General features: G+C 41.0%; 1 protein-coding gene across 1 annotated transcript; it reads left to right on the top strand.

The window, feature by feature from the left end:
- Positions 1-3,523: 3,523 nt before the first annotated feature.
- Positions 3,524-14,100, top strand: LOC121507535 (uncharacterized protein C20orf85 homolog). The gene is made up of 4 exons (XM_041783948.1): positions 3,524-3,643; positions 6,481-6,562; positions 9,347-9,442; positions 13,724-14,100. The coding sequence occupies exons 1-4, from the start codon at positions 3,585-3,587 to the stop codon at positions 13,877-13,879; spliced, it is 393 nt and encodes a 130-aa protein (XP_041639882.1). The 5' UTR covers positions 3,524-3,584; the 3' UTR covers positions 13,880-14,100.
- The last annotated feature ends 340 nt before the right edge of the window (positions 14,101-14,440 follow it).

Below are 14,440 nucleotides of genomic sequence, written 5' to 3'. Positions count from 1 at the left end.
TCTCCTAATCCCTGATGAGCAAATAGTAGAACCAGTAATGTTCCAGGGACTGACCCAGTGGCAGTTAGGGCCAAACAGCGCCCCCTACAATCTGATTGGTATCCCCAAAAACCCTGGAAATGATTGTCCATTACCCTCGTCAGCCATTAGATGGAGCGTTTAGTGTTGGTTCAGGCTGTCAGGAAGGAGAGTAGATGTCTCCTCTCTTCCCAGCGTAGCCCTGAGTCACTCTCTGAGCAGGACGGTGGCGTGCTGCTGATTTCTGCACGCTCGCGACGACCAAACTCTGCTGGATGATGCTGATTTAGTTTCTAAGTTAATCCTCAGTTAGTCCAGTAGAGGGATGAGCAACAGCTGCTAATGTGGGCCTGATGTTACAGGAGGATATGTGAGGCAAGCACGCCACCTGCTGGACAAGCACCATCATTGCATGTTAAACAAAGCATGTTTAATAAACATGTTTAATAAACATGTTTAATAAAGCGTGTTTATTAAATATGTTTAATAAATATGTTTGATAAACATGTCTAATAAAGCGTGTTTATTAAACGTGTTTAATAAAGCGTGTTTATTAAACGTGTTTAATAAAGCGTGTTTATTAAACGTGTTTAATAAAGCGTGTTTAATAAAGCGTGTTTATTAAACGTGTTTAATAAAGCGTGTTTATTAAACGTGTTTAATAAAGCGTGTTTAATAAAGCGTTTGTGACCAGACACATAAGGTCTGAATAAAGTCCTGGTCCAGGGGACGACCCTTACTTCAAATGTGTTGACACAGGCAAATTTACAGATTCAAGGGAAGCAGGAGACGTGCATTTGATTCACAAGTAGGATGTTTTTATTTATAATTAATAAGACTCTCAATAAAAAGTCCCTAAAAGAAAAAGGAAACAATTAGTAAGAACAATCAATTTTATTTCCACAACTTTGTAAGGTTAAATCCATATCACTACAATTAAAAGCTAGCGTGAGAATTTGAAATAAACTCCTGTCCTACAGGGCACTTACTGCAGGGAGATTCTATCGTACCACCACATGAGCACCGCCGTGAACTCCAACACTGCAAATCTATACTGCAAGAGAAATAAGTCTACAAGACATGCAAGTGATAACCACCAGACCTACCACACCGCATGCAAACCTGTGGACCCCACGTGTACTCCCCCAGCTCATGCCTCTGTAACAGAATAAAATAAAACAATGTGAGTCTCAGCTGGTTCAGGCTCACTAAAGGGTAACAGATATTAAATAGTCAAGGTGTGTACCAAAAGACAATTATCCAGCACCATGTGGGTCATAAATAAACAAGTTCACAGTGAAGTATTCTTACATAAGTTGGAACAATAGTCTGAATTGGCATCCATGAACCAATAATTAAATCTGTGTTAACATCCTAAACAAGCAAAATTAAACAGTCTGAAGACTGACTCCAGCAAAGCCAAGCTGGTCAGGGCAAATCAGGGAAGGTGAAGGCAATGGCAAAGCAGCAGTCTGGCAAAGTAAATCTGTAATTAAGAAAACATCAGTGAAAATCATAAACCAACTAACATACCTCAGAGGGTGATAACCCTCCTACCTTCCCATGCCAGTCTAGGTTACCTTTGCTCAATCTGGGGCCCTGACTGGGGAGAGTCAAACAGGCTGGCTACTCTGGCTCAAATGGGGGGGGGGGCAGACTTCCTAGGGAATGAATGATATTATTAGCAAAAAGTCTACAATCAAACCCACAGACCTCTTATTTATAGCCTACCTTCTCAATGTAAAATTCTACAAAACATGCTTCAATCCGGATCAATCAATAGACGGCTTCACCAAATCTAAATGCACAGGAAATCATTCAATTCCTAGATATCTAACTATGATCAAGTCATTGTGTCTCCCCAAGGCTTTCCCTTACCTGCACACACCAGACAGTCCTGCCACACTGCTGCCCAGCTTCAGACAAAGAGAGCACTCATTACCACACCTGACCTTAGAGAGGCAGGATGCTGTACCTGTGCCCACCTACAGAGGGGAGTGTTTTCACTTTGAGCTGCAGCTTTCACACATGTTCAATAAAACATGTTTAATAAAACACGTTTAATAAAACACGTTTAATAAAACACGTTTAATAAAGCATGTTAAATAAAGTGTGTTTAACAAAGCGTGTTTAATAAAACATGTTTAATAAAACACGTTTAATAAAACATGTTTAATAAAGCATGTTAAATAAAGTGTGTTTAACAAAGCGTGTTTAATAAAACATGTTTAATAAAACATGTTTATTAAACATGTTTGATAAAGCATCATCTCACAAACAGGACAGTTTAAAACCAAGGGATGTTTTAGACAGTTTAGTGTGAATGACTCTAAATATTATGATGTTATAGATTTAGTTATCTGAGTGGACAAATTGCTTTAAAAATTTAAAAATGTTTAAAATGTAATTTCAATCCTTCACAACATGGACAAAAGTTTTCAGCCAAACCCATTCATTTATTAACTCAGGGGTTTCAATCAGGCCCACTATGGACCCTGATAAGCCCAGAGACTGGACCCTGATAAACCCAGAGACTGGACCCTGATAAGCCCAGAGACTGGGCCCTGATAAACCCAGAGACTGGACCCTGATAAACCCAGAGACTGGACCCTGATAAGCCCAGAGACTGGACCCTGATAAGCCCAGAGACTGGACCCTGATAAACCCAGAGACTGGACCCTGATAAGCCCAGAGACTGGACCCTGATAAGCCCAGAGACTGGACCCTGATAAGCCCAGAGACTGGACCCTGATAAGCCCAGAGACTGGACCCTGATAAACCCAGAGACTGGACCCTGATAAGCCCAGAGACTGGACCCTGATAAACCCAGAGACTGGACCCTGATAAACCCAGAGACTGAACCCTGATAAACCCAGAGACTGGACCCTGATAAACCCAGAGACTGGACCCTGATAAGCCCAGAGACTGGACCCTGATAAACCCAGAGACTGAACCCTGATAAACCCAGAGACTGGACCCTGATAAACCCAGAGACTGGACCCTGATAAACCAGAGACTGGACCCTGATAAACCCAGAGGATGGACCCTGATAAACCCAGAGGATGGACCCTGATAAACCCAGAGACTGGACCCGGATAAACCAGAGACTGGACCCTGATAAACCCAGAGACTGGACCCTGATAAAGCCAGAAACTGGACCCTGATAAACCCAGAGACCGGACCCTTACACTAACTTTTTTGGAGTTGGGGTTTAACGTTCATGTTTGTTTTCTCGTCTATGTAGTTTCGGGGGTCCTGGATCTGTCCCAGGATGTTGGTAAACTACTTCATGACCGTCTGGATCAGAATGGTACGCTCCACCTCACAGATTGAAAACTCAAAGTTTTGTGACCCCTCGTTGCCCTCCGGTGGTTCCTTCCCAGCGTCACCACGGTTACAGAGGTGATCAGTGTGTCAGGGAATTCCGTCTCCATGACGACGGTAAACAGGTCTGTCAGTGTGAGCTACACTCAGGTGAAACATTAGCCGAGCTGAGAAAGAAAAAGCCACACACCCACACACACACACACACACACACACAGACACACACAGGAAGGTCAGGACAGATGGCGGATTCTCTGAGAACATCTGAACCCGTTAACTTTGTTCATCAGGATGAAATCTGGTAAAACTGCTGACTACTGCATTTCATTAACTCTGCTTTATAGGTTTTTTATATCTAATCACTGTTATTGACTATCTAAAATACTGAAAAATATCGCAGTTACACTGGACCATAAGTCAATGCGAAAAAGTTAAGAGGTTTAGAGTTGTGGATTAAACATCATATCTGCATGCTTTTTACTAAATGTCTGTTCATATGTGTCTATATCTATCCACAGAAAAGACTAAGAGGGACAGTCTTTTATTTAAATTTACATCCACATGTTTGAAAAATGCAAAGCAATTCTTATTCATGTTCATATTTTAGTCGTGTGTTGTGGAAGAAAGCTGTGAATTTCTGATATGCAGAGGTAATAGCTGACAGTTTGGTTTTCAGGAATCTCCAGTTGCTTTCTCTGTCTTGACTGATTTATCTCATTCACACAGGAATGGTCTGAACTTAGTTTCACACTGATGGGGAATGCCAACTCACTAAAGTTCATCATAGCGATTGCCACGGATTAGCAGTCAGCTTGTTCTTTATAAAGGGGGTCAAAGTATTTTCAGATCCATTTCCTGGTTGAGACCAGACTTTAAAAAACGAGAGAAACTCTCATTCTTTTTTTTTTTTTTTTGACCAAAAATGGAAAAAACAGAAAAATGACTGTTTTTCCATTTTTGGTCAAAAACAACAAAAGTACATTTTTGAATCAGTATTTTTCTTCTCCTTCAGTAATTCAGAGTATCTGTACTTTTACTTTATCACTGTAGTCGTGATCTTCCTCCTCTGTCAGTGTGACGTGTCATGGTTTGTCTATTTCAGCAGACAGAATGAGTTTAACCCTTAAAAGTTACTTTCAGTTTGTTAACTACAAAGTTTGTAGTTTGACCTTTAAAATGGAAAAAATTTATGAGAGATCAATATTTTTCCAAACTTTTTTTCCCAGTTTCTTCATGAAGGGGTTCTTGACTGATTTATATCATGATTTAATGAATCGCATTAAAAATTAACCCTTCAAATGCCATTTTTGATCCTATACAGAGCTTAACAGATGTATTAGAGCACCCTAACCCTAACCACAGTCAGGTTTCACAGCTGCCCTAAATTAACAGCATTGGTAATTACCAAAGTCATTTTGATGGTTAATACACCAACATGTAGAAGCTCTTTAACCCAGTGATATTTTTAATGTTAAAATAGAATTATTGAATGAAATTATGAATTTTACAATTGACTGATTTACAAAAACCCCCTGAAAAACAGTAAAGCACATTAATATTTCTGATGAATGTGTCAGATTATAGTTATTTACTGTCATTCCTGAAGAGAAAAATGAGTTTTAGTGGTTGAATGTTATGCTTGATTCATTTCTGACTTCTCAGAGAAGCCCAGTGAGTTGGCTCACATTTGGGTGAATTCAGTTTGAAATTCCTCATTCCTGTTCAAAATGGTAAAACGTGGAGAGCTGACTGAAAATGAAAGAGTCCGCATTAAAGCACTCCATGATGCTGGATGGTCTCTGACAGAGATGACAGCTGGTCTGATACATTTGTGAAGGACTGAACCCTTAACTGCTTTTTCGAAAAAAAAAAAAAAAAAAAAAACTGCTTGACTATCATGATAATATGATAGCATCCAGCGTGGATGAAAAATATAAAAAAGCATTTTTCCCGTGTGAGTGTTGTGAAGCCTACAGCCTGAACCTAACCTGACACTCCAGATGGATTAGTTCCACACGTCCATCTGAGAAAGCTTCAGTAGGAAACGTCTGAGAAAAGGCAGAGGCTTTGAAAAAACTTGGAGTGTGATTGGATGAACGTTCTGTCAGTCACATCTCTACAGCCAATCAGAGCAACAAAACACAGGACGCAGCCGCTCTTGAGCTGCGCATGCGCAGGAATGACGGTAACCATGGCGACTGTAGACATGTTAGTACACAACTTTTGTGGATTTTGAAAAGAAAACAGCTCACTGCTGTTCTTTGTTCTTCTTTTAATGAAGAGATGTCGTCCAGTTCTGATCAAACTGGCGCTTTAGCAGCATCCACGCTAACCTCTTCCTCCATCTCTGCACCAGCTCTTGCTGCTGCTTGTTTACGTCACGACTCCGCCACGCCTGAAAGTACCGCCCCTCGTCGCTGATTGGTCCTGTCATTTTCTAACCGGGCCCAAACGGTTCAGGCAGGAGCTTTGAAGATGGATTCACTAGAGAGAAACACGGATAGGGCGTATCCATCTGATTAACAAGGTTAGCCTAAACCTAGAGCCAGTATAAAACAACACTGACATCTAGTGGTGGAGTCTCTAATAACAGGAGATAATATAACCGTGGACGGTGGAAGTGATCTCCACTCATGGAAAACAACAGTTACTGATCATGGAGAACGCAGTGCTGACACCAAATCCCCGGTAAAATCCTCAAGTCCTCGCCACCCTCTGGGTGACCACGTGTTTCAGAGCTATCTCTGTGACCGACGTATTCTACGGAGGACTCTACACCTAGCAGGGGGTAGGTGTAAGATTTAAGTTAGAACCTAAGCCTAAAGCTGGTGCAACACCTTAAACGTTAGGAGAGCGTAAACTCAGAACTTCGGTCTGACTAGGTTTGAACTTACACACAGCTGGTGGAACCACGGCAGCAGAGACACAAGGGTTAAAAAAGCTGAGGACTGGAAGGGTTGGGCCTCTTACCCAGATGGATGTGAAATATATCATGGACATGACAGTCTATCTGGAGCATCAGTTTCATATTACAGAGGTCCCCAAGTCTTTCTGAAATGTTGTTTTAGCTATGTTATAGCAGACTCCACATGATGAGATTGGTTGGAAGGTTCATTTATCTGTTTGCTCTGTCTTTAGGAAAGCACACGTTAAAATGGAGAAGGATGCAGCGAACATCTGGCCTAATAAGTGGGGCTTCCTGACCGAGGCCTACAAAGAGGTACCAAACACACAACCGCTCGTATGTGTGCACAAGCACAGGCTTAAGACAATATTATTACTGTTGCCATAGTGATGATTCAAAAGTAACACACGAGGGAAAACATTTCAATACTCTACTAAACAGGGAATATGGCGTTCAAAGAGCGACAGCCTGAATAAACAGATGAAGGCCTGATCTCACCTCTGACCAAACACACGGCCAATCACAATTTAGACCCTGAAAACTTTCATCATTACAGAATCAAGCGTGACACTATGAAGCATCAGTCATGGTTACAGGGATCAGATTCTGACTACAGCGCCCTCTTCTGCTGAATGGATGCCACAGCATGCACATGATGAGGGCCAGGCAAAAGAATGTGTTTGTGGTTTGATAAAGGAAGCCTGGGCGTAACATGGGGGAGGGTCCTGATTACCAGGCCCACAGTAGGGACGGGCGAGCCCACAGTAGGGATGGGCGGGCCCACAGTAGGGATGGGCGGGCCCACAGTAGGGACTTGCAGGCCCACAGTAGGGACACGTGGGCCCACAGTAGGGACAGGTGGGCCCACAGTAGGGATGGGCGGGCCCACAGTAGGGACAGGTGGGCCCACAGTAGGGACGGGCGGGCCCACAGTAGGGACGGGTGGGCCCACAGTAGGGACGGGCGAGCCCACAGTAGGGATGGGCGGGCCCACAGTAGGGACTTGCAGGCCCACAGTAGGGACAGGTGGGCCCACAGTAGGGACGGGCGGGCCCACAGTAGGGATGGGCGGGCCCACAGTAGGGACAGGTGGGCCCACAGTAGGGACGGGCGGGCCCACAGTAGGGACAGGTGGGCCCACAGTAGGGACGGGCGGGCCCACAGTAGGGACAGGTGGGCCCACAGTAGGGACGGGCGGGCCCACAGTAGGGACTGGTGGGCCCACAGTAGGGACGGGCGGGCCTATAGTAGGGACGGGCGGGCCCACAGTAGGGACAGGTGGGCCCACAGTAGGGACGGGCGGGCCCACAGTAGGGACAGGTGGGCCCACAGTAGGGACGGGCGGGCCCACAGTAGGGACTGGTGGGCCCACAGTAGGGACGGGCGGGCCTATAGTAGGGACGGGCGGGCCCACAGTAGGGACAGGTGGGCCCACAGTAGGGACGGGCGGGCCCACAGTAGGGACTGGTGGGCCCACAGTAGGGACGGGCGGGCCTATAGTAGGGACGGGCGGGCCCACTGTAGGGACGGGCGGGCCTATAGTAGGGACGGGCGGGCCCACAGTAGGGACTGGTGGGCCCACTGTAGGGATGGGCGGGCCTATAGTTGGGACGGCCCTTGGGAAGCCTGAAATGAAAAGTGTGTTTTTATTTATTTTTTCTTTTATTAATTATTGAACCAAAAGAAACTAAATGAATTGGTCAACAGTCAGAAATTTGTATCACATGGAGCAGGAGAGTCAGACTCAGTCACAGCAGGGGCCGGATTCTGGATTCAGGTCTAACCTGAGGGCCTAACTGGGTCCACATTTAAACATACCTGTCAACCTCATTTTCACCTGTGATAAAACATGAAAAAAACAGCACTGATGATAAATCATTTGGAAATTCAATAAAAGTAAAATGTAAAGTTTAAAAGCTCAAATCTGAGGCAAAAATTCCAATTTATCAGTTCAAAAGATCAGAACAGGATATTAAAAATAGAAAAATAAATGTTTTTAAAGAGCAAATATACAAGGAGAAAGTAGAAATCATAAGTTTGGAAGGTAAAAAATCCAAGATCAAATTTGAAATCATGAGTTTAAAAGTCAATTATGTCTTAAAATTTTAAATTGTGAGTCTGATCGTTCAAGATGCTGGATAAAAAGGCCAAAATAAGGAGTTACAAATGTCGAAATATGAGCTAGAATTCAAAATGATGACTTAAAAAGTTAAAAATATGATTTAAATTCAAAATTGGGAGTGTAAAAGGTCAAAATATGATATTAAAGGTAAAAAAATATAAATTCAAAATGTCAAAATACGAGAAAAAAATAAACCTGTGTTTAAAAGTCAAAATATGGAATTAAAAATCCAAAGTAAGGAGTTGAAAAGGTCAAACCATGACTTAAATTTAAAACTGGGAACTTAAAAGATGAAAATATTATATAAAAAGTCCAATTTACGAGTTGTAAAGGTTAAAGTATGAAATGAAAAGTCAAGATCATAAGTCTGAGTCGTCATCTTGAGATGCATAATTGAAAATATGAAATAAAAACACAAATTATTTCTTCCCCCACATTCTTGAATTTGTATCTAATTTTTCTTGCTCTTTACTTTTTTAGATTTTTATGGCTTGACAAAGATATTTTAAATAATCAAGCTGAAGTTTACATTTTTATACTGGAGGAAATCTGCAGCCATACTGGTGGGCTACTTAGAACACAAAGGTGATATGAACTTGCGGGCCGGATATAATCGTTCCATGGGCCGGATTTGGCCCCCAGGCCGTGAGTTTGACACCTGTTACAAAGAGTGAAATAAACTGCTGGGGGGCTGCTCCTCCTTCAGAAATGTCCAAATGGTTCAGTCCAGCAGTGTGAAACAATGCAAGTAAATGTAATACAGCCATTTTAAAAATATAGCTCATAAATCCAGAAATTACGGTTAAAAATACATTTAAAAGCTCAGATATTTGTTAAAATGACACAGTTGTTGCTTGACTAGCTTGTGACAGGGAAGCCCTGTGTGATATTCTTACTGGGGGCCCTAAAACCCAGCTACGTCCCTGAGAGGAAGAACACTGATCTGATTTCCTAAAGTCTATTTATTCTCCTTACAGTATGAGAGAGAAAGTTTTAAACTGAAGGAAGAGGCCAGAGAGGAGCTTCCATGTCAGCTGACCTCACCTGAGACCACAGCAGATAAACACCACCAGGTAGACCGCTCAGCCTCCCTGCCTACCTGACCACATACCCACCTGACTCACTGACGTTCTTACTGAATAAACCAGTCACTGACGTTCTTACTGAATAAATCAGTCACAGACGTTCTTACTGAATAAATCAGTCACAGACGTTCTTACTGAATAAATCAGTCACAGACGTTCTTACTGAATAAATCAGTCACTGACGTTCTTACTGAATAAATCAGTCACTGACGCCTTTACTGAATAAATCAGTACTGACGCTCTTACTGAATAAATGGTTCAGTCACAGACAGTGTGAAACAATGAATAAATCAGTCACTGATGTTCTTACTGAATAAATCAGTCACTGATGTTCTTACTGAATAAATCAGTCACTGACGTTCTTACTGAATAACTCAGTCACAGACGTTCTTACTGAATAAATCAGTCACTGACGTTCTTACTGAATAAATCAGTCACAGACGTTCTTACTGAATAAATCAGTCACAGACGTTCTTACTGAATAAATCAGTCACTGACGTTCTTACTGAATAAATCAGTCACTGACGTTCTTACTGAATAAATCAGTCACTGACGTTCTTACTGAATAAATCAGTCACTGACGTTCTTACTGAATAAACCAGTCACTGACGTCCTTACTGAATAAATCAGTCACAGACGTTCTTACTGAATAAATCAGTCACTGACGTTCTTACTGAATAAATCAGTCACTGACGTTCTTACTGAATAAACCAGTTACTGACGTCCTTACTGAATAAATCAGTCACAGACATTCTTACTGAATAAATCAGTCAGTGATGTTCTTACTGAATAAATCAGTCACTGACGTTCTTACTGAATAAACCAGTCACTGACGTCCTTACTGAATAAATCAGTCACAGACGTCCTTACTGAATAAATCAGTCACTGACGTTCTTACTGAATAAATCAGTCACAGACGTTCTTACTGAATAAATCAGTCACAGACGTTCTTACTGAATAAATCAGTCACAGACGTTCTTACTGAATAAATCAGTCACAGACGTTCTTACTGAATAAATCAGTCACAGACGTTCTTACTGAATAAATCAGTCACTGACGTTCTTACTGAATAAATCAGTCACTGACGTTCTTACTGAATAAATCAGTCACTGACGTTCTTACTGAATAAATCAGTCACTGACGTTCTTACTGAATAAACCAGTCACTGACGTTCTTACTGAATAAATCAGTCACTGACGTTCTTACTGAATAAATCAGTCACTGACGTTCTTACTGAATAAACCAGTCACTGACGTTCTTACTGAATAAATCAGTCACTGACGTTCTTACTGAATAAATCAGTCACTGACGTTCTTACTGAATAAACCAGTCACTGACGTCCTTACTGAATAAATCAGTCACAGACGTTCTTACTGAATAAATCAGTCACTGACGTTCTTACTGAATAAATCAGTCACTGACGTTCTTACTGAATAAATCAGTCACTGACGTTCTTACTGAATAAACCAGTCACTGACGTCCTTACTGAATAAATCAGTCACAGACGTCCTTACTGAATAAATCAGTCACTGACGTTCTTACTGAATAAATCAGTCACAGACGTTCTTACTGAATAAATCAGTCACAGACGTTCTTACTGAATAAATCAGTCACAGACGTTCTTACTGAATAAATCAGTCACAGACGTTCTTACTGAATAAATCAGTCACTGACGTTCTTACTGAATAAATCAGTCACTGACGTTCTTACTGAATAAATCAGTCACTGACGTTCTTACTGAATAAATCAGTCACTGACGTCCTTACTGAATAAATCAGTCAGTGACGTTCTTACTGAATAAACCAGTCACTGACGTCCTTACTGAATAAATCAGTCACTGACGTTCTTACTGAATAAATCAGTCACTGACGTTCTTACTGAATAAATCAGTCACTGACGTTCTTACTGAATAAACCAGTCACTGACGTCCTTACTGAATAAATCAGTCACAGACGTTCTTACTGAATAAATCAGTCACTGACGTTCTTACTGAATAAATCAGTCACAGACGTTCTTACTGAATAAATCAGTCACAGACGTTCTTACTGAATAAATCAGTCACTGACGTTCTTACTGAATAAATCAGTCACAGACGTTCTTACTGAATAAATCAGTCACTGACGTTCTTACTGAATAAATCAGTCACAGACGTCCTTACTGAATAAATCAGTCACTGACGTTCTTACTGAATAAATCAGTCACAGACGTTCTTACTGAATAAATCAGTCACTGACGTTCTTACTGAATAAATCAGTCACTGACGTTCTTACTGAATAAATCAGTCACTGACGTTCTTACTGAATAAATCAGTCACTGACGTTCTTACTGAATAAACCAGTCACTGACGTTCTTACTGAATAAATCAGTCACTGACGTTCTTACTGAATAAATCAGTCACAGACGTTCTTACTGAATAAACCAGTCACTGACGTTCTTACTGAATAAATCAGTCACTGACGTTCTTACTGAATAAATCAGTCACTGACGTTCTTACTGAATAAACCAGTCACTGACGTCCTTACTGAATAAATCAGTCACAGACGTTCTTACTGAATAAATCAGTCACTGACGTTCTTACTGAATAAATCAGTCACAGACGTTCTTACTGAATAAATCAGTCACAGACGTTCTTACTGAATAAATCAGTCACTGACGTTCTTACTGAATAAATCAGTCACAGACGTTCTTACTGAATAAATCAGTCACTGACGTTCTTACTGAATAAATCAGTCACAGACGTTCTTACTGAATAAATCAGTCACAGACGTTCTTACTGAATAAATCAGTCACTGACGTTCTTACTGAATAAATCAGTCACTGATGTTCTTACTGAATAAATCAGTCACTGACGTTCTTACTGAATAAATCAGTCACAGACGTTCTTACTGAATAAATCAGTCACTGATGTTCTTACTGAATAAATCAGTCACTGACGTTCTTACTGAATAACTCAGTCACAGACGTTCTTACTGAATAAATCAGTCACTGACATTCTTACTGAATAAATCAGTCACTGACGTTCTTACTGAATAAATCAGTCACAGACATTCTTACTGAATAAATCAGTCACTGACGTTCTTACTGAATAAATCAGTCACAGACGTTCTTACTGAATAAATCAGTCACTGACGTTCTTACTGAATAAATCAGTCACTGACGTTCTTACTGAATAAACCAGTCACTGACGTCCTTACTGAATAAATCAGTCACAGACGTTCTTACTGAATAAATCAGTCACTGACGTTCTTACTGAATAAACCAGTCACTGACGTTCTTACTGAATAAACCAGTCACTGACGTTCTTACTGAATAAATCAGTCACAGACGTTCTTACTGAATAAATCAGTCACAGACATTCTTACTGAATAAATCAGTCAGTGATGTTCTTACTGAATAAATCAGTCACAGACGTTCTTACTGAATAAATCAGTCACAGACATTCTTACTGAATAAATCAGTCAGTGATGTTCTTACTGAATAAATCAGTCACTGACGTTCTTACTGAATAAACCAGTCACTGACGTCCTTACTGAATAAATCAGTCACTGACGTTCTTACTGAATAAATCAGTCACTGACGTTCTTACTGAATAAACCAGTCACTGACGTCCTTACTGAATAAATCAGTCACTGACGTTCTTACTGAATAAACCAGTCACTGACGTTCTTACTGAATAAATCAGTCACTGACGTCCTTACTGAATAAATCAGTCAGTGACGTTCTTACTGAATAAACCAGTCACTGACGTCCTTACTGAATAAATCAGTCACTGACGTTCTTACTGAATAAATCAGTCACAGACGTTCTTACTGAATAAATCAGTCACTGACGTCCTTACTGAATAAACCAGTCACTGACGTTCTTACTGAATAAATCAGTCACTGACGTCCTTACTGAATAAATCAGTCAGTGACGTTCTTACTGAATAAACCAGTCACTGACGTCCTTACTGAATAAACCAGTCACTGACGTTCTTACTGAATAAATCAGTCACTGACGTTCTTACTGAATAAATCAGTCACTGACGTTCTTTTTTAAATACTTCTTTATTGTCTTTTTTCTAGCTCTCTTCCTCCTCTCCTTGTTAAATGACTTTTTTAACTGCTTAATAAAAATCTTGATTCCTTCTTTAATGCTTACCTAACAGCTTACACACTTATGTCTTACCTGTTGTTTTACCTGTTTGCTGTTTGGTTGTTTACTGACTGACTAGCTTAACTTGCCTTCTTATTCTCTCTTGTTTACTTTAAACATGTTTAACTCCTCCAGGTCGGCCCGTCTCCTCCAGTCCCTCAGACCACTCAGGCCCTGATTGGCTGGCGTTCAGCTCAGCCTCATCTCCAACTAGAGAAATATGGTGTGGTGCATCATGGGAGGCGTAGTTTTCTGAAGGAGCTTGGATGGCCGCTCAATGCTTGCATCTGATGTGACACCTCGGTGTTTTAAAGTGTCACCTGAAGTTTATTTCTTTACTCTGAAGATGTGGTGGAGTGATTTTGTAAAGTTCATGCCTGTTTAGTTTCTCTCTGACTTCATGATTCTGTCATGACTTACAAATGAAAATGTGATGTGTTCCTAGCATTTGTCCAGGTCATGCTCCACTGTAAAATCATGTAACAATTTATTAAAATGTTGATGCAATTTCATCTTCCTGTGTCCTGTTTTTATTCTAATTTAGACATTTTACCAGCTGTGGTTGTATTTGATATGTTAGGGAAGTGTTTTATATTCTATATAATGAAAAAAGTAGTGTTATTATTGTCATTTTTATTATTATTATGGGCTGCATGGCGGGGCAGGGGTTAGCGCTGTTACCTCACAGCAGGAAGGTTCCTGGTTCGCTTCCTGGTCAGGTCCTTTCTGTGTGGAGTTTGCATGTTGTCTCCAGGTGCTCCAGCTTCCTCCCACCACCAGAAACATGCTCGTTAGGTTCAATTCCAATTTCAAACCTTTATTTATTCTCATTCTCACACTGAGGTTTCCCTC

Source organism: Cheilinus undulatus, linkage group 3, assembly GCF_018320785.1.
Source record: "Cheilinus undulatus linkage group 3, ASM1832078v1, whole genome shotgun sequence".
Lineage (NCBI taxonomy): Eukaryota > Metazoa > Chordata > Actinopteri > Labriformes > Labridae > Cheilinus > Cheilinus undulatus.
Note: the sequence above shows the minus strand (reverse complement) of the source record. Positions and strands in the feature narration are given on the sequence as shown.

Bases quoted from the DNA above. Each gene is read 5' to 3' on its own strand.
- LOC121507535 (XM_041783948.1), top strand. From the start codon at position 3,585: ATGGCGGATTCTCTGAGAACATCTGAACCCGTTAACTTTGTTCATCAG. The intron at 6,563-9,346 runs GTACCAAACACA...TTCTCCTTACAG, and splicing joins TGACCGAGGCCTACAAAGAG to TATGAGAGAGAAAGTTTTAA. The intron at 9,443-13,723 runs GTAGACCGCTCA...TAACTCCTCCAG, and splicing joins CAGCAGATAAACACCACCAG to GTCGGCCCGTCTCCTCCAGT.